Source organism: Canariomyces notabilis, assembly GCF_033297395.1.
Source record: "Canariomyces notabilis strain CBS 508.74 unplaced genomic scaffold N656scaffold_4, whole genome shotgun sequence".
Lineage (NCBI taxonomy): Eukaryota > Fungi > Ascomycota > Sordariomycetes > Sordariales > Chaetomiaceae > Canariomyces > Canariomyces notabilis.
Window position 1 is genome coordinate 386223 of NW_027041826.1, and position 21097 is coordinate 407319.

At 54.4% G+C, this 21097-nt stretch overlaps 6 protein-coding genes and 1 non-coding gene across 7 annotated transcripts; 3 read left to right on the forward strand and 4 right to left on the reverse strand.

Annotated features, from left to right (window-relative positions):
* Positions 1-179: 179 nt before the first annotated feature.
* N656DRAFT_t35 lies at positions 180-260 on the forward strand. Its single transcript has one exon. It is a non-coding gene; the product is annotated as a tRNA-Gln (tRNA).
* A 703-nt stretch (positions 261-963) lies between these two features.
* N656DRAFT_776129 (uncharacterized protein) lies at positions 964-2587 on the forward strand. Its single transcript, XM_064814573.1, has 3 exons — positions 964-1194; positions 1322-2131; positions 2203-2587. Exons 1-3 carry the CDS (start codon positions 1050-1052, stop codon positions 2376-2378), a joined length of 1131 nt encoding a protein of 376 aa, XP_064672633.1. The 5' UTR covers positions 964-1049; the 3' UTR covers positions 2379-2587.
* Positions 2588-3805: 1218 nt separating this feature from the next.
* Positions 3806-6604, reverse strand: N656DRAFT_795761 (Pkinase-domain-containing protein; the record flags this gene model as incomplete). The annotated part of the gene is made up of 2 exons (XM_064817452.1): positions 3806-6133; positions 6191-6604. The coding sequence occupies 2 exons, from the start codon at positions 6602-6604 to the stop codon at positions 3806-3808; spliced, it is 2742 nt and encodes a 913-aa protein (XP_064672634.1).
* A 4215-nt stretch (positions 6605-10819) lies between these two features.
* N656DRAFT_704504 (RNI-like protein) lies at positions 10820-14393 on the forward strand (the record flags this gene model as incomplete). The annotated part of the gene is made up of 5 exons (XM_064811185.1): positions 10820-11913; positions 11968-12431; positions 12488-12766; positions 12824-13140; positions 13191-14393. 5 exons carry the CDS (start codon positions 10820-10822, stop codon positions 14391-14393), a joined length of 3357 nt encoding a protein of 1118 aa, XP_064672635.1.
* Positions 14394-14981: 588 nt separating this feature from the next.
* On the reverse strand, positions 14982-16267 carry N656DRAFT_704442 (uncharacterized protein; the record flags this gene model as incomplete). The annotated part of the gene is made up of 2 exons (XM_064811181.1): positions 14982-15430; positions 15568-16267. 2 exons carry the CDS (start codon positions 16265-16267, stop codon positions 14982-14984), a joined length of 1149 nt encoding a protein of 382 aa, XP_064672636.1.
* A 220-nt stretch (positions 16268-16487) lies between these two features.
* On the reverse strand, positions 16488-18514 carry N656DRAFT_479638 (PDT-domain-containing protein). The gene is made up of 3 exons (XM_064809798.1): positions 18000-18514; positions 17846-17906; positions 16488-17660 (listed from the first exon to the last, which is right to left on the reverse strand). The coding sequence occupies exons 1-3, from the start codon at positions 18087-18089 to the stop codon at positions 16717-16719; spliced, it is 1095 nt and encodes a 364-aa protein (XP_064672637.1). The 5' UTR covers positions 18090-18514; the 3' UTR covers positions 16488-16716.
* A 479-nt stretch (positions 18515-18993) lies between these two features.
* On the reverse strand, positions 18994-20530 carry N656DRAFT_703722 (peptide chain release factor eRF/aRF subunit 1; the record flags this gene model as incomplete). The annotated part of the gene is made up of 4 exons (XM_064811117.1): positions 18994-20130; positions 20202-20251; positions 20344-20428; positions 20495-20530. 4 exons carry the CDS (start codon positions 20528-20530, stop codon positions 18994-18996), a joined length of 1308 nt encoding a protein of 435 aa, XP_064672638.1.
* Positions 20531-21097: the final 567 nt, after the last annotated feature.

A 21097-nucleotide genomic window follows, 5' to 3' on the forward strand; every position in this document is an offset into this window, starting at 1 on the left:
TAGCACTTGACGATAACTCCTTTGGCAGATTTTTTGCGGTAATGACCAAACCCAACGCCTTCGCCGCAGACCATATTCAGGATACGTCCATAAGACCTCACGGTTGTCAAGGTGATCGACAGATGTGGATTTGGGAGACACTTAGAAGGGACCTTGAATAAAAAATACCAACAGTTGAAGGTTCTATAGTGTAGCGGTTATCACTCCGGATTCTGATTACCAGACTTCCGGCAACCCCGGTTCGATTCCGGGTAGGACCTAAACTTTTGCGGAACCTTTTTTTCCCACTGCCTTAACTGACCTACACCACAATACGGTAGACATTAGGATATTACGTAGCTTAGCTCCAACTCATGGAATGCGCTATGGTCTGCAACATAGCTAGAGCGTTTTAGAAGCTACTGAACCGAATTGTAGTTTGCGCCAGAAGCCCCCTTATCTGAGTGAGTGGCACCCCCTTCGCAATGTTCTAGCACCAGGCATGACGTCAGCACAATCATCCCGCCCAACGTCATGTCATCCCAACCTGTCACAATGGCCATTGCTCGAGAACTTAATGCTGCGGTACAGCACCACCATGGTCGGTACCGCATTTGTGCGATATATGATTAATCGCTTAGGGGACCTGTATTCAGCTCAAGGCTTAAGTACCGTAACCAGCCCTGACCTGTCATGAACAAAGGGAGCGACATGCCTGGGCATCATCGGGATTTCCTTGGCCGGCCAGAGACAGGCTTGATCTTTCCATTGGGGATGGGACTATGAAGGGCATCTGGAGGTCTGTGTAATTCATACTATTGGCAGACGGTTGGGCTATGACGGCTGGAGGATCCCCTCCTACGTCACCAGCCACAACTATTACGGTTGTTCAAGCCTGTGTTGGACGTCGAGACAGAAACAGAAGCGTAATGCAAAAGGAGCTGGGTATATCTTGGCACCGCTTCCTTCCTGAATCGAGGAATGCAAACCTACGTTGTTACATCTACCGCTTACCAACTACCACGCTGAGAATCCTACACGAATAAGCCAGTGCCATCTTAGCCTTTACCATGGAGACCATCAGTAGCATTAAGAATGCCGCCACCAAGGCCATCTGGGGTGAGAACCAGAACCAAAACCAGTCCCACGAAGAGCCCGTCTCGGGCAAGATGGGCGATGTGGCCGCCGGGGAGCCCTACGACGCCGGCAACATTGGTGGCACGCTTCCCACTCTCACCAGTACAAATCCATGAGCCTGGTCTTGACTAACTTACCATTTCGCAGAGTTTCCCTACCACTTAAGCTCCTTCCTCACCAGCGTATTGACTTGAAACCTGTGCAGAATCCAACGAAGAAGCCCTCTCCAAACCCGAGCAACCACACAAGGAGGAAAGCAGCGAAACCAAGCCTGCTGGAACTGGAACAACAACAACCCTCCCAGTACGCGACAGCCGTGCAAAGGCCGAGCAGGCCCAAGCAGCAGCGACCCCTCTCCCGCCAACCCCAGCACCAGAGCAGCAGAAGAAAGAGAAAGAACAGCCCGAGAAGAGAGTAGTCGACCCCTCGGCCGTGCCCTCGGCGTCTGGCATGGGCGACGACTCGACCCAGGCCCAGAACGACACCCGCGCTCCTCCCCCTCCCACTGCTCCTTCCACCACCCTGACCCCGCAGGTTACCGACATCGCTGCTGCGGCTAACAAGCAGACGACGCACGGCGGCGCCGGCGAAGGAATTGGCAAGAAAGAAGAAGAAGGACCCAAGATGGGCGAGCGAAAAGATGACGACAAGAAGGAGAAGACCAAGGAGGAGGAGGACATAGCCAATCGCCCCGTCAACGTCGAGGGTCCCGGCCCTCGGCCTATCGAGGAGCTTGCGCGCGAGCGCGGCGGAGATGCGGGTAATAGCGCTCCTTCGGCTCAGGCTCAGACCAAATCACCTGCTGGTGCTGGTGCCGGGCAGAATATTGTTGAGAGTGTTGGTACTGGTGATAAGACCAGAAGGGACAGCGCCAAGGGGCTTGAGGAAGAGCACCATGATGTACGGAGCGCAGGCAAAGGCGACTCCGGGGAGGCCTACGTCAAGTCGAGTGGACTCGCGGCCGAGGGCGGGGATTTTGATGCCTCGCGCCCTGGAGCGGCTAGGGAGGCTGATCGTGAGTTTATCCCCTTTCTTTCATCACTACCTCTTACTGTTCCTTGAGGAAATGCTAACACTGGCGTCTAGGCCTGTTGGAGCAAAAGGGCGTGCAACGAGGGGACGGGGGAATCACCCACCACTCAGCCCATGGGCAACAGCCGCAGCAGCATACTAGCGGCAAGAATGGAGGAGAGCATCACGAGAAGACCAGCCTGAAAGACAAGATCAAGGCCAAGCTTCATAAGCCTAGTGTTTCCTCCTAAAGGCATTGACGGGTCTGGGGTGTGCCATCTGCCAGTGGTGTCCTTTCATATGGTTGTTGGAGGCGCGGGAAACCAAGTCTGGTCCAGTGGTTTACTTGAGAAACAAAATACGAGGATGCCAAGGTTGATGGCTTCTGGTTGCTGGTTTCTGCCATGTATTGCTTTGATTAGGCGATTACCTGACGAGAATGAGTGAGGATGATAATAAGCTTTGAGCCAGTGTCACGGGAATCATCATGCAGCGTTGCCACGAAGACGACGACGTGCTGGCATGTCATCTCAGCTTCCACGGAACAGGCACGCAGTGTAGTGTAAAGAGTCCAACCCCCTTAGTCCCTATGCAATATACTACTCAGTACTTCCACCTCCACGTGGGAATTAATCCCCTTATTAACCCAAGACAACCCCTCCCGTTCACTACTTTACAGTACACGTCTAGAACATCCAGTAACAGCCGAGAATACGACGCTGCGGCAAGCAATTTAGTGAAAGCACGTTAAGCAACCGCTATATATAGGAGCCAAATACTATATCGATACAATTTACCACGTGTCTGGGTAATGAACGCTCCGAATGCACCCGCGGACGATCCCTTCCCGCTGTCTCGTGGCAAAGATCGACCCGAACTGTACATCCGACTTCCCGGGCCTCCTCACCGGTACATACACACACTAGCAGACATTGTCATAACTTACTCCGAGGGCGAAGGGATCAATGGCAAGGATGGAAGGGAAGTATGGACTATACTGTCTTACATGTCCTGCGCGGGACAAGAAGCGGATAGGTAGATGCTCACCGGGCAAGCATGAATGAGACCCGGACAAACCCATGAGGCGCACAATCACGGGATGTCTTACCTTCAACATCTAAACCAGCAAATCAGTAAAAACACCCAAGAGACCAGTAAATGCTTCTTTTGTACTGTTACGCCTACACATTGTCTTGTCTGCCTTGCCTTGCCTGCCTCCCCGTCTGAACGTATGAGCTATGAGCTATTATCCACGTGTGTGCGCCGTATATCATATCGTCAGAAGAGCGAAAAGAAGCAAAGCCAGAGAGGATGAAAAGATTCAACCTTTCCCAGCCCATCACCATACCACGGCCGTGAAGGATACCTTCCCCATCTGTCCCGTCAAGTCTCTCTCCTCCGCCATCATCATCATCGCGAATGCCAACCCCAATTTATCCACCAGCTAACCTCACATACGTCCAACCCCCACCGTCTTCAAATCAGTCGTGACATTCATGATGAACAGAAAATAAAACTAGATGCAACTCCTTTTCCTACATAGCAAACCCCGCGCTGATATACACCCTAAGGCGGGAGAAAAAATCCACAACCTGACAGGAGAAGGGCCATCAATACAGGCCAAATTAAACAACACATGAAATTGATGACCCGAAAATTATACTGAGGTGGGTGAGAATCAAGCCGGCGGCGTCAAAAACGGGCTCAACATTAGCTCGTCCGCGCTCGGCCGCTTATTGTGGTCAATCTCAAATGTCTGGGCAAGGAACTGCTTGGCCTCCTCGCTCGCGTGGTCGGGGATGGTCGGGGTCGCTTTAGCGCCGCCAATCTTGAAGATGGCCTGCAGCTGGGTGCAGTCCGGGAACGGGTGCGTGCCCGTCATCATCTCCACCACCAGGCACCCCAGCGACCAAATGTCGGCCTTGCGCGTGTACGACGTCTGCTTGACCACCTCGGGCGCCATCCAAAACACGGATCCCTGCAGCGATGGCCGGTGCTTGTTGTTGTTGGCCCCGTTGAGTATGTTGGTCGCCTCGAGCTTCTTGGAGATGCCAAAGTCCGAGATCTTGATGGTGCCCTTGTTGTCCACCAGGATGTTGGCGCCCTTGATGTCGCGGTGTATGATGTCGCGGTTGTGGAGATACGAGAGGCCGTTGAGAATCTGCCGGACGAAGCTGCGCACGAGCGGTTCGGGTAGCGCGCCGTACGAGTTGAGCATCGTCTGGACCGAGCCGCCGGGGACGTACTCGAGGAAAATGTTGAGGTACTCGGCCGAGGAGCCGCAGCCCAGATACTGTACGATGTTGGGGTGGCGTAGGTCACGCAACAAACTGATCTCCCGCTTCAAGGCCTCGATCATGCTCTTCTTGCGCGCATCGCTCTGGCTGTTTGCGCCGGGTGAGGGGGTCTCGACTTGCTTGACGGCGAGCAGCTCGCCCGTGACGGCGTGAAGCGCGAGATAAACGCAACCGAAAGAGCCCTGCCCAATGAGATCGCCCTTCATCCACTTGCTGTCGTCCCACGATTCGCCTGCGAGGAAGCTCTGCAATTCTTCGTCGGCGTCCTCCCCATCCTCGGTCAGCGCTTGATTGACATCCTGCAGCGAGCCGCCTGACCCTGTCGTGCTGTCCCCGTCAAAGTAACTGTGCCGAACGACATTGCCGTGAGGATCGGTAATGCTTATTGCAGCTGATTCTGACCCACTATCGGCAAAAGAGACATAGGACTTCCGGTTCGGCTCGATTGGGGACGACTCCTCCTGTAGCGTGTCGAGCACCGAAGAAGCAACCGAATCTCGGTACCCGTGGGGGACCCGCCCTTGTAGCTCGCGAGGGCGGACCTTGGCAATTTGATTGGAAGCGGTCAGCCAGCTGTCGGCGATGGTAGGGATTGGCGGTGCATCTTGGACGCTGGAGGCGAAGCTCAGCGTGCTTGCTACGCTCAAGCGGTGGTTCACCCTGCTGAGGCGCTGCGACCGCCTCATGGACATGCGTGCTATCCTGTCGATGGCCTCCCGAGAATGGTCTGAGAAGTAGCTGGTAAGGTCGGAGGCGATCAGCTCGCTAGGCGGTCTCAGGCCGCCAAACTGGCGCAGTAAGCCTTTGCGACGGGGTGCTGCACGGGCTGTCTCGACCGGCGCTGGTCGCTCCAGGTCCCTGGCTGTGTTGTACACGTTTCTTTCCCGGTCTTGGTATGAGACAGGTGAAAGAGGCGGCTGCATCGTCTCCCAGGATTCGCCGAGTATCTTTTGGGCCTTCAGCTGACTTCGCTTGTCCATGTTTTCTAGGGCGCGGTTGTGGTTCTGTTGAGCTTCTTCCATAGCAATGGCGGCAGCTCGCTCGAGCTCTGCTTGGCCCGGCTCTCCTGCAGGCACACGTCTCAGGATCAGACGGTTTCGCTCTGGCCGCGTGTGGTCTTTGATAACTCTCCAGAGCTCTGTGTCGCCGAGGCGGCGGCACTGGTTCGGGTCCGGATCAACACCAGTGAGAACCCAAAAGCAGTAGTTCCTCTCGTGATCTTCCCGCAAGGCAAACTTCCGTAGTGTGACGCGCATAACTTCTTCGCAAGTGTTGCAATCGGCAATCTTGACGACTTTGGTGACCCCACCAGTAGATATAACACGGATGACGTCTTGCCCGGGCGGCAGAGCAGCCATTAACGAACCATCCATACTTGACTGGTTCCTGGTGTGCGACACTGCCAGTCGGGCGGGGTGCGGCTGCTCGGGTGGTGACATGGGAAACCTTGCGGACGGAGGTGTTGGCTGGCCGCTATATACCTGGGGCTGTACATATCTTTGCCGGGTGGCAGTCCTATAATCCGAGCTCGGGAGTGGGGAGGTAGGCCTTGATGACGATTTCGAACTGTCTGCGAGTGCGGCAGCAGTCTGGTAATCATACTGGCGCGAATACCTCTTATTCGACTGCGTCATGGCCGGGGCGCGGCCGCCAGTCGGTCTCGGCGATGACGATGGGATATACTGCGTCTCAAGCGCGGCAAAAGAATCCTTTGGCAATGGTCAGTGACATGCCCATATTTGACACCCGACTGTTAGCCAACCTACCCTCTGGCGCCGTCGCTGGCTGGCAAACGTCTTTGTCCGTAGCTTCTTGATGCTCAAGAATAAGCGCACACGGTCTCCAACCTTCTCGATGCCCATCTCCTTCAGGACCTCCTTGTCCATTTCCAAAAGGTTTTCGCCATTGATATGGTTCTTGCGGAACAGCTTTTCATACTCGCCGCATTTGACGCTTCTGAGATACTCGCATACTCTGTCCTCGTCCCAATTCTTTACAGAGTCAGGCCCGTCGACGTCTTCAAATTCGGATTCGGTCGGGCTGGAATAATTTTGACTCGTCGTGGGAATCGTGTGAACCCGCCTGCTGGGAGGGTATGCGGCCGACTGCGTAGGCATTATTACGCCCGAGCTCTGAGAACCGAGTCCGGTCGGAAACGCCTTGGAGGCTAGCATTGCCATTGCGACCAAGTGATCAACTCAACGATGGCATGGGCGACACGGGTATTCGAGCTTTGTTGGTGGCTGGAGGAGCAGTAATCGTTGGCTGCGTAATGGCCAAAAGGGCGGCAAAGCTACCACAGCCGTCTGAAGTCGGTGTGGCAAACTCAGGGCCGAGGACCTGATCTTCTCCTCCGGTCCGTTGCGCTGCAAATGAAATGCGTTCCGGGTCCTTGAATTGCAGTTTTCGCTTGTTGTTAGACAGGCAGAATGAATACGGACGGGTAGCGGAGCGATTTCGACGTGCTGTACGACACAGCGGGGATGCCTGCTTCACCGGCGAGGAAGACAATCCCGAGGCGACCGAGGGTAGGTAACTCTAATCTCTTCGGTAGGCAGAGAGATTCGCTGTATAAGACGCAGCTGAGCGAGCCGAGACGGCAGATGGCAACGGCGACGTCAGGTGATGCTGTTGATGTGTCTGGATTCCAGATTCAACGGAAAGGTAATCCCCCAAATTTGTGTAGTGGTAGGGAAACAGGAGGCGTCCCGTCGCAACTGCCAGTCGAAAAGGGACTGCTTATGGTAGTACCGGAGCAGTTAGGAGGCACGCCGCACTACGACTTTTAGCGGATATCGAAGGGGGATGCCATTTGCATGGGTCAATTCAGGCTGATGGGGTTGCAGTGGTTCGGTGGGCGCCGCTGGGTGCTAACCCAAACATGGCTTTGTGGAGCAGCGCGCGTTCTGGCGGAGGGGGTCTGCGGTTGCACGAGTGTCGGATTGGATAGGATTGGACAGGCGGTTCGAGTCCGCCCCACAGGCTTCACCAATCGCTTGAGGCGGCCCCTGATATGAAACAAAAGCACGAGCCAAGACAGGCGCTTCTTTGAAGGTGCCAAACCAGCAAGGGTTGAAGTTCGCTACGCTAGGCAGAATCGGGCGTCTGTGAGGAGAAGCTGCGATATTTTGGACAAAATGGGTTGGAAACACATGACACTGGACGACCCGACTAAAACGACGGCCTCAAAATCTAGGACGACGGTCTTGTCACCCACACCAAAACTTCGCAGAGAACTACAATTTCCCCGTGCTACTCTATACAGTTGGACACCATATTGCCCATTAAAACTATGCACTTATACAAAATGATCAGGATGCACGAAGGAAAGAAGTATGCTCTCTACCTGAGATCACCTTATGCACCTGAATTGCTAAGTTTTCATGAGTGCATTCAAGCGCTTGTCGTTGGATGTATTTTGCCGCGAAAATTTGGTGTGGGTGACAAAACTGAGGCCGTCGTCCTAGCATTTGAGGCCGTCGTTTTAGTCGGTTCGACACTGAAAACTCAACAATGGACACTCCGTTCAATTTGGGCCCTTAGAGATCTTCAAATTCTTTAGAGAAAAATCGGCCGAGAAGCGGCAGCGAAGCCATTCAGCTTGTCTTTGTTGCTCGCCTCTCGAAAGGGCACAAGGACGGTTAGCTACAAGGCAACATACATACACGTATGTTCTTTATCCGTTTCATACAATCGGTCTGCGTGCTGCACTCATAGTGGTCTGCTTTGGCTCTCCGTACTGTATCGCCCCGTCTTCTCGGTGGATCCCGTCGGTGCCGTCGTCACAGAGCAAAGCCACCAATGCGCGCTTCCAGTGCTGACCCCATCTCGCCCGTGTAGGAATCCTGGCGTTGTCCTTATCATCTGTGCCTCCACTGTATGGCCGTTCTGGCCCCAACGACATTCCGCGGCGCGGCCACTGTCAGGGAATGCCGCTCTCGTAGACGCTCAACTTGCGACGGGCCGCAAGATCAACGAGCTGAGGGATCTAGGCGTGTTTCCCATGCAGTGGGACAAACAAGCCTTGACTGCTTAGTGGGAAACTGGAAGACGCGGGGCCAATGACCGCGTGACATTTCGGTGCGTCACAGGCTGGCGGAAGAGTGCCTGCGATAAAGCGGACTAAATTTTGGCGATGAAACGGGGCTTGTTTCATCCACCACCACGCGCAAGGGGGGCTCCAAGTTCGCATGTGCTATAGACAGGCCGTATTAGGTTCCTCACCTCTAGGCTAGCAACCGCTGTCATATCGCGCATTAACTAACTAACCCATCCCATAAAAGGGCAAATGATGCCATCCCGAGCAATACCTGGGTAGTGTACCTTAGGGACTAGACTAGGTAGTCGCGGTAGCCCCGCTCCTCAGAAGCTACAAGATGAACCGGGTTTCCACTTTCCAGGGTTGTTGGAGCACAATAATAAGGTAGCGAGGATAGCTAAGTTCAGATGTACACATCGTTCTAGCGGGCACTAAAGAGGTCGACGGCACCTTACCTGGTACCTAGTATCCGCGGCAGTGTCTTTAAGTTGTACCCCTCCTGCCCTGTAAAAAGAGATTTACATCCTGTATCTTGAGAGTGTGAGAAAAGCTCCCGTTGGCCATCTCATCTTGTCGTGTCTTCCCCATGGGCTAGGTCTCCGGTGGTTACGTCGCCATGCTGACCTCACGTCGGGTCATCCCTTTCTCTTCCCCAAGGGCCACGGCCGAGGGTTTGGGCCGCAACCCCAGCGGTGTAAGGCGCAGTATGTAAGCAGGATATTAAATACGAAGTACAGTACGGCACCTCAAGTCCCTGTCAATTCAGTTGACATGCGTATTGTACGCTTGAAGCAGACGCTGGCAGGCCAGAGGCGGTGCTACTGGTACAAGCACGTGCCCCTTACAAATACCTTGGGTACTCTTAGTTTTGTCGATATCCCAAACTCCCAGTGGCAGGGAAAAACACATTCGAGTGTACAACAGCGAGCAGGTTGGAGATGGTGGGATTTAACCTTCTAAAATAACTTAAACGCCACTCCCGCTTGAGATCGGATCGTCCGCAACATTTATTGGGCTGAGCCACACTTTTCTGTTCCATTCTTCTTAGCTTGCGCCACAAAAGCGGCTGTGAGAGGGTATCTTGGCTCGCTTGGCAAACTGTTACCCCTCTGAAGACCGATCATTGCTGTGCTGGGTGAGATCTCCCTTCGGTAACGTCAGAGGATACTGATTCTGAAGGGAAGTACACAGTAAAATAGTAAACATGCCCTGAGGAGCAGATATCGAACCAGCAGACATGATATGACCCTCTGATAATTGTGGGCTGGCTGATTCTGTTTTTGAACTGGTTTTCTCCAAGCACTGGTAGGCGTCAAAGACTTTGTGTGATTGTGAGAACGCGCCCTGCTTGCTTTCGGAATTTGTTCTGGTTGGAGTGCATACATACCTGAGCGTTATTTCATAACAACATTAATACGATATTTGAGCAATTCAAAAGGCCCATTCAAGCAGACGGGACTCAAGCTTTCAGTTTCAGAGTCTTTAGCCATGCCAAGATCCGCCACGCGTTCCCCAACAGATGGTATCCTTGTACACGTACGAACTTTGTACACATACGAAGTCGCTCCCTCTCGACACACGTTTCCCGGGGCTTCATTGATCGCCGAGGCAATTGTCCGGTTCGTGCATTGGGAGTGTGGTGGTGCACTTGGCGAGGTTGGATACAGTGCACCACAGTCGTTGGGCTTCCCCACTGGCGTCCCACCGGGCAGGGCCATGGCGGGACTCTTGCCGATGGGCGCCACACGGCAACGCCATTGGACGGGCTCCTCCTAGAACCCGGCCATGGTAGCGTCATCCTGCATCGAGCGACAACACTTTCCGCTTTCGCCCAGATTCTTCCAAGCTCCTGCACTGATATGGGAAAGCACAAGTTGGACATGGCGCCAGAAGCTGTCAGAAGCTGGCCAGAAGCGTGATGGGATCAACGGCCCCGCTATCTTGTTGTCTAGTACACCAATTGATTGATCTATTCGCGTGTTTTCTTTCTGTTCCTACACTCTAAATCTGAAGTAGTCAATCGGCTGATGGTTTTTGTCCCTATTCGAGACTCGTATCCAGTCGGGTCGCATCCGGCCGGCAACTCTGCTGTCTACCTCGTCTTTGTTGTCTGACCTTTCTTGACGTCTGCGCTGTGTGATCCTCCCGACTCGATCATTCGAACATCACAGACACTGGCATCCAACCCTGGTGGTTTTCACTTCACATTAGACAGGACCATCCGCGCTTCCGCAAGCGGCATCCGGAGTGATCCGGGCGACGGTGAATACGACGAGCTTCTAGCACAGCGACACATGCTGCCATGTCTAGGGTGATGACTGCCCCCGGACAAGGGGCCAAACAACGGGCGAGCTCCATGCCCGTGGCATTGGTAGAGTCCGACACGTCTGATTCTATATCGAGTCCGGCAACAACCGCCCCGAGCTCACCGGCCAGCTTTGACGGCGATCACAGGACTTTCTCGCTTAGCTCCATCAAGGAGCGAGCTTGGAAGTCCTTCAGCAGCAGGGAGCGGGATTCTAGCTCGGAGAGTGGCAGAAGCTTTCGCAACCATGGACGGAAGCTGTCCCGATCGAGGCCTCTGTCTTCGCCCCTGTTTGAAACACCCACTCGCCGCCCGTCATTCGTATCGTCGGACCATCGTCTTTCCCTATCCACCGGCGAGAGCACGTACTTAAGCAGCCCTATCTTGCCCGCAGCCATCAACTGGGAGTCGCAAAAGATCGAGGGAGTTGCGCCGCTCGAGTTAGACACGCACCGGCCCAAGACCAAGAACCCTTACCTTGTAGTGACGGCCGATTATCTCATCAAGGTCAAGAGCATCTGCGATCCGCTCCCATTGCTACGAAGACTTGCGACGGACGAAGGAAAGCAGCAAGCCAGCATCAAAACCCCCGAGCCGTTGCTCGTGATTCCCATCTCGTCAATCGTGTCGGTTTTCGTTGCGGAAAGCACTCGGCCATCGTTCGGATTAGAAGTCTGGTGGAGAAACCCAGGATGCGGCCAGGCGTTCTGCCGTTCGGATTTCTTCTTCAACCATCCTGCCCAGCGGAATGAGCAGGTGCACGATATAATCCGAGCCGTGAGGGCGAGCCAACAGGAAGAGAACGCCACTGTTGTCCTGGGCCAGGATGTTGAGAGGATGCTGAGAAGGATACATGAGAATGAGGAACCTTGCTTTGCCCACCGCAAGCCTGACATCTTCCCAGTTGTACCGCGGGGGAATACAAGAAGGGAGTGCCTGCCCAAGCTCGAGGATGCAACCAGGAAGCCGCAGGAAAGCTCCTCGTTCTACCTCATAGTCGGGACATATGCCTGCCATCTAGTCGAGATCCAAAAGAGTAAGGGCGGAGATCCTGTCTGTCAACATAAAACGTACTGGCTGGCCAGCCTCGAAAGATTCAAGGCAGAATGGATCCCACACGAAGAGCGGTTCAATATCACATTCCGGTAAGGCGTTGTATACCCCGACTATATCACTCATTCTCAAGCTGATTTTGCCAGCCTGCCCTTTCAACCACCTGTGACGCTTGAACTTGCAAGCCGCTACTGCCGAGAAATCATTCGCGTCTTTGGCACAGCCGACCGCTTCATAAAGCCTGCTTGGCCACAGTTATGGCAGTCAATGGAGATTTTCCGTATCCCTGGCCTCAAGGAACCGCAATATCTCGTGCCCAGAGAAGACTATGGAAGTTTCAAAAGAACACTTGAAGCTTACCAAGCCGCATACCGCTGTGGATCTGTTGACTGGGAAATCAACTGGAAGACGCGGTTTGCTCCCGAGTTTCGCCTGTTGCCTCCGAAGCGTGGCTCGTACTCGCCACTGCAACTTCTAGCCGTCTTGCGTGCGTTGCGGTACAATGACTACTTTCAGTCACTGTGTTTCAGGGACGTGGACTTGTCTGTGCTATACGGGCTCAAGGACAACACTCCGCGAAAAACCAATGTTGCATACCTGAGCCGAACTTGTAAGCGTTGTGTTCTCACCCTACCTAGCCTCTTGTGTTCTGATTGTATCTCCTAGGCGTCGCCCTTGGCCCCGAGGAGATTGAAGCGCTTAGGGTCAGCCCTGTGCTCCATCAGGAGTTCCATGCGCTGGCTTTCTGCTCTGAGACCATTCGGCAAATCGATTTCACCAACTGCAGCGGGTCGCTTGCGAAATGGTTGGCACAGCACGGGGATCAAGGCCTTAGCCTGCAGTTTCTTACGCCAATCCTCAGCCTTCTGAGGTCTGGCATCACCAAATGCAGCCGACTGATACTCAGCAGCAATCCTCTGCCTCCCATTGACATTGAAGACCTTGGTAAGCATCAAGCCCCCTATTGCTTCCCATGGCTCTAACACGACTTTCACCTATCAGCCGAGACCATGAAGACCGGAACACTTCACGCCTTGGATGTCTCCTCCTGCGGGCTAGACGACGCTAGCCTACGGGATATGGTCGTAAACACTCTGTTAGATGGTCCGAGCCCGCTGCAGTCTCTGTCCATATCCGGAAACCCTGGGCGCATTCCTGCCCACCTCGTTCCCGGTATGCTCCGGAATCTGCCAGAGTTGCGGGAGTTGAGTGCTCGTGGCAGCATCCAGGCCGAGAGCCATTTTGAGGGCCCGCTTCTGCCCTTTTCCACTCTCGAATCCTTGCACATGCTCGAGAGCTTTGACATCTCGGGCTACAAGGTTAGTATTAGTTTACGGCTGAGAGGGTCACATCACTAACTCGCTGTTAGATCGATAACGCAACATTCCTAGACCTGGAGCAGTTCCTGCGGCATAGAAGCCGGATGATGGATCACGGACTTGACAAACTTGCCTTTAACCACTGTCGCATAACCGGCGCTCAAGCTGCAACGCTATTTGACGCAATTGGCGAGGATGACGGCATCCATCTCTGCCTGAGCGGTAATCCAATTGAAGATGGCATAGAGCACCTAGCAGCCGCAATTCGCCAGCACAAGGGCCCTGCGGGTCTTGACATGGAGATGATAGAATTCAAGGACGAGAACAAGTATATATCTCTCATACAGGCGCTGACGGAGACAAAGCGTCTTCTCCGGCTCAGTCTCGCGGGCACGGCACCATCACCTCCCTCGCATGGGCGGTGTAGCCAGGAACTGGTATCAAAGCTGCACGATTTTTTCGCCCGGAACGTGTCCATTCGGTATCTGGACCTCTCAGGATTCTGCGGCAAACTCGACGACAGCCAGCTGGGCAGAGGGTTCGGCCGCTCACTAAGCGGACTAGCCCACAACAAGACTATAACCCACCTGCGGATACGAAACCAAAACCTGCACGAAGACGTGGGCATGCTCGGCCAGGCACTCGCCAAGAACAACACGCTGAGAATGGTCGACTGTAGTGGCAATAATCTCAACCTGACCAGTCTCCGCTTTCTAGTCGACAGCCTCAGGACCAACACATCCATTATCGAATTCCCATTGCCCTCGGAGGAGCGCCGCGCCATCTGGAAAACCATCCTTCGCGGCCTGCACCGCACCCCATCGTCATCGGCCTTGTCAACAACCGCTTCATCCACCCGCGCGGTGACAACAACGTCAGTGACTTCAGTAGCTACAACCACCATGACCACAACTACCACCTCGGGTTCTGGCAGCAACACCCCGACGCACCATGATCCCCTGACAAGGGAAGAAGCGCTCCTCCTTGAGGCAGTCAACGCCCAATTCACCGCCCTCGAGAGGCGCCTGCGTGAGAACCGTGCCCGGCTGGAGGCTGCGGAACGGGGTGCAATAACCATCAATTCTTTCTCTTGGGAACGGGAACGGGAACAAGAACAGGAACAAGAGGACTGGCGACGCGCATTTGACGACATGAAGGAGAAGGCCCTGATCAGTACCACTCCGTACCATCACCACCACCACGACGATTACCATTACAGCCGTCTCCCCTCGCAGCTGTTGCCACAGCGCTAGCCGAAAGCCGAACGAGAGGAGGAACGGTATTGTGCGAGCGGCAGGGGGTAGCGGGGGGTAACCGCCCGGTTGAAAGGGAAGGTGCCGTTGGCGAGATGGAACATGTGGCTCAGATGTTAGGATGCTCGCGGGGTCACGTAGGCCGATCGGAGGCTGGGAACGAATCTCCCGAGAGGGGGATGATCGAATGGGCCGGCTGGAGTTGCGAAGAATGCTCTGTAGGGAACGGTGAACGGCGGAGTCATTGGTATCAGTTACGGTACAGGTGACTTTCGGCGTGCGGGGTCCTGTTGGCACGATGGTTGGCGAGATTGGCAGGGTTGATTGTCTATATGTGTACATTGAGTAGATACGGGGTATCTGGGGGTCGTCGGCGTTGGGTCTGGATGATTTGAGATACCCAACCGAGCAAGAACAATAACTAGGTTCTTTCCTCCTTCGCTTTGAAATGTTTCCGCCTCGAACGCCCTACGTCTTGTACATGCGTATCATGCGTATTAATCGCGTGGGAAGCGATCGGAAGATACGAGATCCGCGGTTGATCGACACTCCTTTCTCGAGACTTTGCTTCGCATACCCTTTATTCGCTTACGGTGTGCTGCCCGTCGTAACGGCTGTCGCCTTCACGGCGAGCCTGCCCTCCGGCCCCTCGACCCAAACATCCCATCTCAGATCCGGCCAGTCGGGGGGCTTGGTGGCGCGGCGCAGACAAACCCTCATCTCCTCGTCCACGTAGAGCGGAGCCAGGTTGCTGTAGTTGATCGACTTGGTCATGGGTACCCACCCCGCAGACTGCGCCGCAATTTTTGCCGACGACGACGACTGAAGCTGGATCTGAATCAGGCTGGCCCGCAAGGCGGCGAGCATCAGCACCAGGGACAGCGGGCCGTGGACAAGCAACCCCCTGTGCCCTTCGACGCCGCGGGCGTACTCCGGGTTCAGGTGGATGGCGTGGGCGTTGTAGGTCAGGGCGCTGAAGTGGAAGAGGAGGATTGCGTCTGGTCGGAGGGGGTATGTGAACTCGGGGGTGTAGGGGACTAGACCAGGCGGGACGGACGGGGTTGTGGAAGTTAGTTTTTATAACCTTGACCTGCCCAGCTGGGCTCAAAACAGACCGGAGATATGACGCTGGGAAGTGAAGAGCAAAACCCACCTTTCACACCCCTTCTCGGACGCTCCTTTTCCCTCTCCCTCTCCATATCCGCCACTTTCTCCTGATCCCTCAAAAAAACCAACCTCCTCACCTCACTCACCACCGCCCCACCCTCCCCCATCACCAGCCCATCCCTTTCCCTACCCCCCCAACCACCACCACCACCACCAGCAGCCAGCCCGTACTCCCTTCTCACATCAACAAACACCTTCTCATTATTACCCACCCCGGCCGCGGCCCCTCCCTTAAGAACCACCGACTCCGGCACAACCGTCTCGACACAAACCACCGGCCTACCATCCACCCTAAACCGCCTCTCCCACCCGTCATGAAAGACCACCTCCCCGCCAGCCCACATGCGCCGCACAAAGGGCGGCCCGCCGGGGCTGTGCGCGGGGTCCGTCCCGTCCGGTAAGAGCTTGGAGGGAGGCAGTTGGGGGGGGAAGTAGACTAGGTGGTGGCCTTGTGGGAGGATCGGTGATTCATTATCATCGTGTGATGATGGTGGTGATGGAGTGGGTGTTGGGAATAGAGAGGGAATGTGGTCTGCCAGGGACAAGGTGAGGAGGCGGGAAGGGGTTGGGGAGAGGACGTCGGGGATCAGAGACGGTGGGGTGGAGGCGAATTTTTGTTTTGCTGCGGCGAGGTAGGTTTGTGGGTTGAATGGTTGGGATCCGGGGGGGGATTGGAGAGGGGAGGATGAGGAGCGGGTGACTGTCATGGCGGGGTATGTAATCGTGGTGATGGTAGTAGTGGTTGTTGAGGGTAAGGAGAGGGTGGCATGTTGATTGGGGTTGAGGCCGCGAAGAGGGGGCCTGATACATGTAGGGATCGGTGGTCGCATCATGACATGCTTGATTGGAAAGCAATGAGAGGGGAATATTGCATGGATCTGAAAGTTGACTGTGAGAGGAAGGGCTGCTTGATTGATGTTGAGACTTTCGTGAAGTATGATCTTGTTTAGCTTCGCAATATGAACTCTATCGTAGTTTCATCGTGGGAGGGTTAGGGTTGGCGCCAGTTCAGGGGGGTTGGCCTTGACAGATGAGTAGGTAATGAAGTATTCGCTTTGGCGTGGCAATCGGTGGTAAACAGACGCTAATTCTTTTATACTTCAGGTCAGCCATAGCAGTAGTATACCCCTAGCCACAAGTCCATCTTCTGCCGTTCTCACCTATTCCCCATCCGATTCCACCAGCTCCCCAACCACCTCCACCGTTCCGTAACCCTCTCAAGATCCTCAAACACCCCGTCGACCCTGCAATCGGGATCGTCAAACCTGCTGCCCTCAAACTCGACAAAGAACAGGTACTGAAACGACCTGACCAAGCTCGGCAGGCTGTTGATACTCGTCAAGTTCAGCCCCCTCCCCCTAAAGCAGTCCAACACATCCGCCAGTGCACCCGGCCTGCCGTGCACCACAGTGAACGACACCAGCGTCTTGTACCTTTGCCCGCCATATGGATCCCCATCACCACCACCACCAACACCAACATCCCCTCGCGGCGGCGGCTCATAAACAGCAATCTTGCCGGGCGTAATCTTCTTCTCTACCATCCGCCCCCGCCGCAAAACAAAAAACCGCGTCGTATTATCCTCCCTATCCTCTATGCACCTCGCCAGGATATCCAGCCCCTTTTCCCTGCCAGCCATTTCTCCCGCAATAGCAGCACTAGCACCCGTCTCATCAGCCGCCGCCAGCTCAGCGGCGCGGCTGGTCGAGCTGACCTCAATGGTCTCAACTCCTTTCAGGTAACGCCCCACAAACGCGGCCGTCTGGCCAAACGCCTGCGGGTGGGAATACACACGCCGGATGTGAGACAGCGGGACCAAGGGTTGAGCTCGGGGAGCAGAAGGAGAAGAAGAAAGTTGAGGGACAGTGGATGGGGAACGGGAAGGGGAAGGGGAAGGGGGAAATCGCCCGAGCAGAAAGTGATGCACGTCCAGGTAGACCTCGTCACAGACTACAATGTCCGGGTACTCGTTGGCGCGGTCGGCCAGGCAGTCGAGGGTAAAGGTGACGGTGCCGTGGGTTGAGTTCTCAAAGGGCACCACGCCGTAGTAGTGGCCGGTGGTGGTGGTGATGCTTGCTGATTGGACGCGGTCAAAGACTTCTGTTCAAGAAAGACATTCGCAGAATTGCGGGTGGTAAGTGACATGTTTATGCAAAGAAAGGAGGGTATGAGATAAAAAAAAAAAAAAAAAAAGAAAGGAGGACTGGTCATGAATGGAATGAATGGATAGGGGGTGAGTAACGGTATGACTCGGAGTGAGTGAAGCGAGGAAAGAGTGAATGAACCTTTGATTGTCCCCGTTGGTTCCAGCACCCATTTTGGATCGGGAAAGGCAAGCTTTGTGGCCTAGATACCCAGCTGGTTAGGACAATATCAACCCATATGTTTCAAAAGTAATATTGTAGTCAAGGGCGATGAGATACTCCATGAAATTCTGACCTGGTGTGAATAAGAGCTCAAAGGCCCAAGAAACGCAACCGAACAGTTGGCATCTCCATCTTGGTCAGCCCGGGCAGTGACTGATTCCATGGCGACCGAACACCGTGATTCGCTGAAGTTGAAGGAAAGCTGGAAATAGAGGCTCAATGGCCGGGTTTAAAAGGACTAAATTCAGGGAGAGCTTGCCATCGATGTGTAAAAGGAGGGGAGAGCTCGAAAGCTGACTGATGGGCTGCTCCAGCTAAGAACTGTTCAGGTACAATACTTTCCGTCCGCCCTTCGGTTGATTCAACCCTATCCCAGACCCCGCAAGGCCTCATGGGCTCCGCCGAGTTCGGCAACAGATCTATCTAGTTCTATTCTTTCCTCTCATATATCTCTCCTAATAGCCAGTGTCCTGACTGTAACATGTATCACGCCATTGAAAGGCCGTCCAATTGGACCAGCCAGATCAACTTGCAAGCACATTTATGAACGAGTGTTGGTCTGTAACTAGCTATCTAAAGTCTTGATAACCTCCAGAATCGTAGTAATGACTGGATAGACAACGCATGGCTCGAAACGGCTGTCCGCATGCCAGGACGGCCGTCATCACCAGCTGGTCCTTGTCCCCAACAATCTCAGTCTATCATCCTGACCAAAGCCCTGCAATGAAGTGTTCTGACCTTATCCGACTTCTCAATCCCTACGGGTAACTTTCCTGCATTATGGTAAGCAAGCTGTGTATGCTGCGATTCAGTGTCAGATACACACCTTCAAATCTGCCGTCTTGAGCTTAAGAAGCCGTCATCACAGAGCGAAGCGGGCTGGGACGCGCCACCTGGTGGGTTTGCCCTGGGCTGTGGGAGAAGCCCTTCATCAGGCGACGCTGCGCGGGCGGGAGCTTCTCGGACCCCCGTGGCGTGGCGGCTGCCTGGTCGCCACGGAGTGCCGTCGGCTCGGACGTGATGGCTTCGGTTTGGGGTCCCTCGTTGCTGACGAGGGAATCAAACTGTCAATCGTCGTAGTAGTCATCATCGTCGTCCACGTCAGCTAACTGCTCGAAGTTGACCTTGTACCGGAGGATGCCACCGATGCCGCCAAAGCCCTTCACGAACTGGTTGCCCTCAGTGGATCGGTCCGAAACGAATTCGAGCGTGGTACCGAAATCCTTGTAGTGCTCGGCAATCCATTCGAGGAATGACTCCTGCGAGACCACCTCCATCTCCTGGCCGGTCTCCTTGTCCATAAACTTGTCACGGTTGCCCTGCTCCTGCTGCTTGGTTGTATGCAGGATGGTTTCGCTGCCGTTGCTGTCCTTCAGGGTCCAGCGGGTTATCTCCAGATTTTCAAAAACAATAAGCGTCTCAACGGCTCCGAGCTCCAGTGCCTTGAGCGTATCCTCCACGCCGTAGCAGACACGGCCCGTATCCTGGCTGATTTCCTCAAAGTACTTGCCAATCAGTTTCTTCTCCTGGATGAACTTGACGTTACCGAGCGTCTCGGACGACAGCTCGATAGCCTGGTTGAAGCCGTTTTCGCCACCGTACGAGACATCGACGACCTTGATGACCTTGGCCTGCAAACGCGGGTCAAACATGTCGGATGCGTTCAGGTCATTCTTGAAGTCGGCAGAACCAGCCAGGACGATGCCGGCAACGTTGACCTTGTCGTTGGTGATAAAGTTCTGCACCGCCAGCTCGGCAACCTTGCGGACATAGTTGTGCCGCTTCTCCTCTCTCAGACGGGCAAAACGCAGCGCAGATTGACCACCACGACCGTGCTTCTTGGGAAGATCGACCGAGAACTTCTGGACCACGTCACGCGTGTTGCCGCTGAGCGTGCCAAAGAGCGCTCCATTACCGTCCATGACGATGAAACCAAACTTCTGGTCCGACTCGAGAAGCTCAGCAAGAGCCTCAGTATGGAACTTGTTGTCGCAGAGGTAGAGCGACGTGTTGATGGGCTTGAACGGCTCAAAATCGATGTTGACTTTCCGCTCCTTGCCCTCTGACGTCAAGATTTCACCGCAGTAGACGACAAGGCCATTAGGGGGCACCTTGTTGTACAACTTGAGGCGCTGTTGCGTCGACGTGATGGCCGACAAGACGGACTGTCGGTTGACACGCGACTTAATGTTCGACGCGGTGCCCTATCAACTGTGTTGGTACGCTGCGGACTATACCCATTCAAGGGGCTTGTTGTGCTGCAAGACAGACTTACGTATTCTTCAGCCAACATCTTGGCCGCGCGGGAGACTTGGTCCTTGGGCGCTGAGGGGGTTCATCAGTGAAATTCCGTCACGCGGTCCGAGGCCAGCGAGACGCGCCGTGCCCGGCGACCAGCGGCGGGTGGAGAGACGTACGGATGATCAAGGAAATCATGCTAGTGCCATTTCCACGCGCAGCCTCAAGCCGCTTGATCAACTTCTTAACCTTCCATATCTCGATCTGGTGCAAGTATCCTTGTCAGCGGACACGGCAAGTCTGCGAAAGAAGGTTGGATGTGCGGCTCACGTTCTTCTCCGCTTCACTGGCGTTCGGGTCGGACATGGTGAATGACTGATATAACTAAAAGGAAAGAACGCGGGTATAGGAAAAGGGAGAGGAACTCCTAGCACCTCCTCAAGAAAGGGAGAAACGGAGAGCGCGTTTGTTTTCTTTTTGAATTAGGTTGCCTGTCTTAGAAACTTGGTAATTCTCAAAATTGGTGGTGGGGTGTTGAACCCGGGAGGGGTTTCGCCTTGCAAAGCCTTTTATCGCTGACTAGGAGCTGTGGCGCTCAGTGGATCCTCCTTGATGCCTGAGTGAGGCGTCAACCTTCGATCGGCCAGTGACTCAAGCTAAACCTCGTTCGGTATCGTGGCTGCTGGTTGCAGTGGGGCCATCCAGTCTTCGAACTAGGGATGGCGGATTTTTACTGACAACAGTAATTTATAGTATAATAACAGTAATTTTACTGAAAAGAAAGGATCATGACACCGCCAAGACGCCAAGCTCCTTAAGGGTTAGGGTTATATATGGCAAACCCCACTTTTCTTTTTGGGTAGAATAGAGGTCCCAGGAGGCCCGGACCTGGAAAAATCGGTATACCGAAAACGCATGCGTTTTCTAGCTCTA

Bases quoted from the DNA above. Each gene is read 5' to 3' on its own strand.
- N656DRAFT_776129 (XM_064814573.1), top strand. From the start codon at position 1,050: ATGGAGACCATCAGTAGCATTAAGAATGCCGCCACCAAGGCCATCTGG. The intron at 1,195-1,321 runs GTGGCACGCTTC...AAACCTGTGCAG, and splicing joins CTACGACGCCGGCAACATTG to AATCCAACGAAGAAGCCCTC. The intron at 2,132-2,202 runs GTGAGTTTATCC...ACTGGCGTCTAG, and splicing joins AGCGGCTAGGGAGGCTGATC to GCCTGTTGGAGCAAAAGGGC.
- N656DRAFT_479638 (XM_064809798.1), bottom strand. From the start codon at position 18,089: ATGGAATCAGTCACTGCCCGGGCTGACCAAGATGGAGATGCCAACTGT. The intron at 17,907-17,999 runs GTCAGAATTTCA...CTGGGTATCTAG, and splicing joins TGAGCTCTTATTCACACCAG to GCCACAAAGCTTGCCTTTCC. The intron at 17,661-17,845 runs GTTCATTCACTC...TTTCTTGAACAG, and splicing joins ACCAACGGGGACAATCAAAG to AAGTCTTTGACCGCGTCCAA.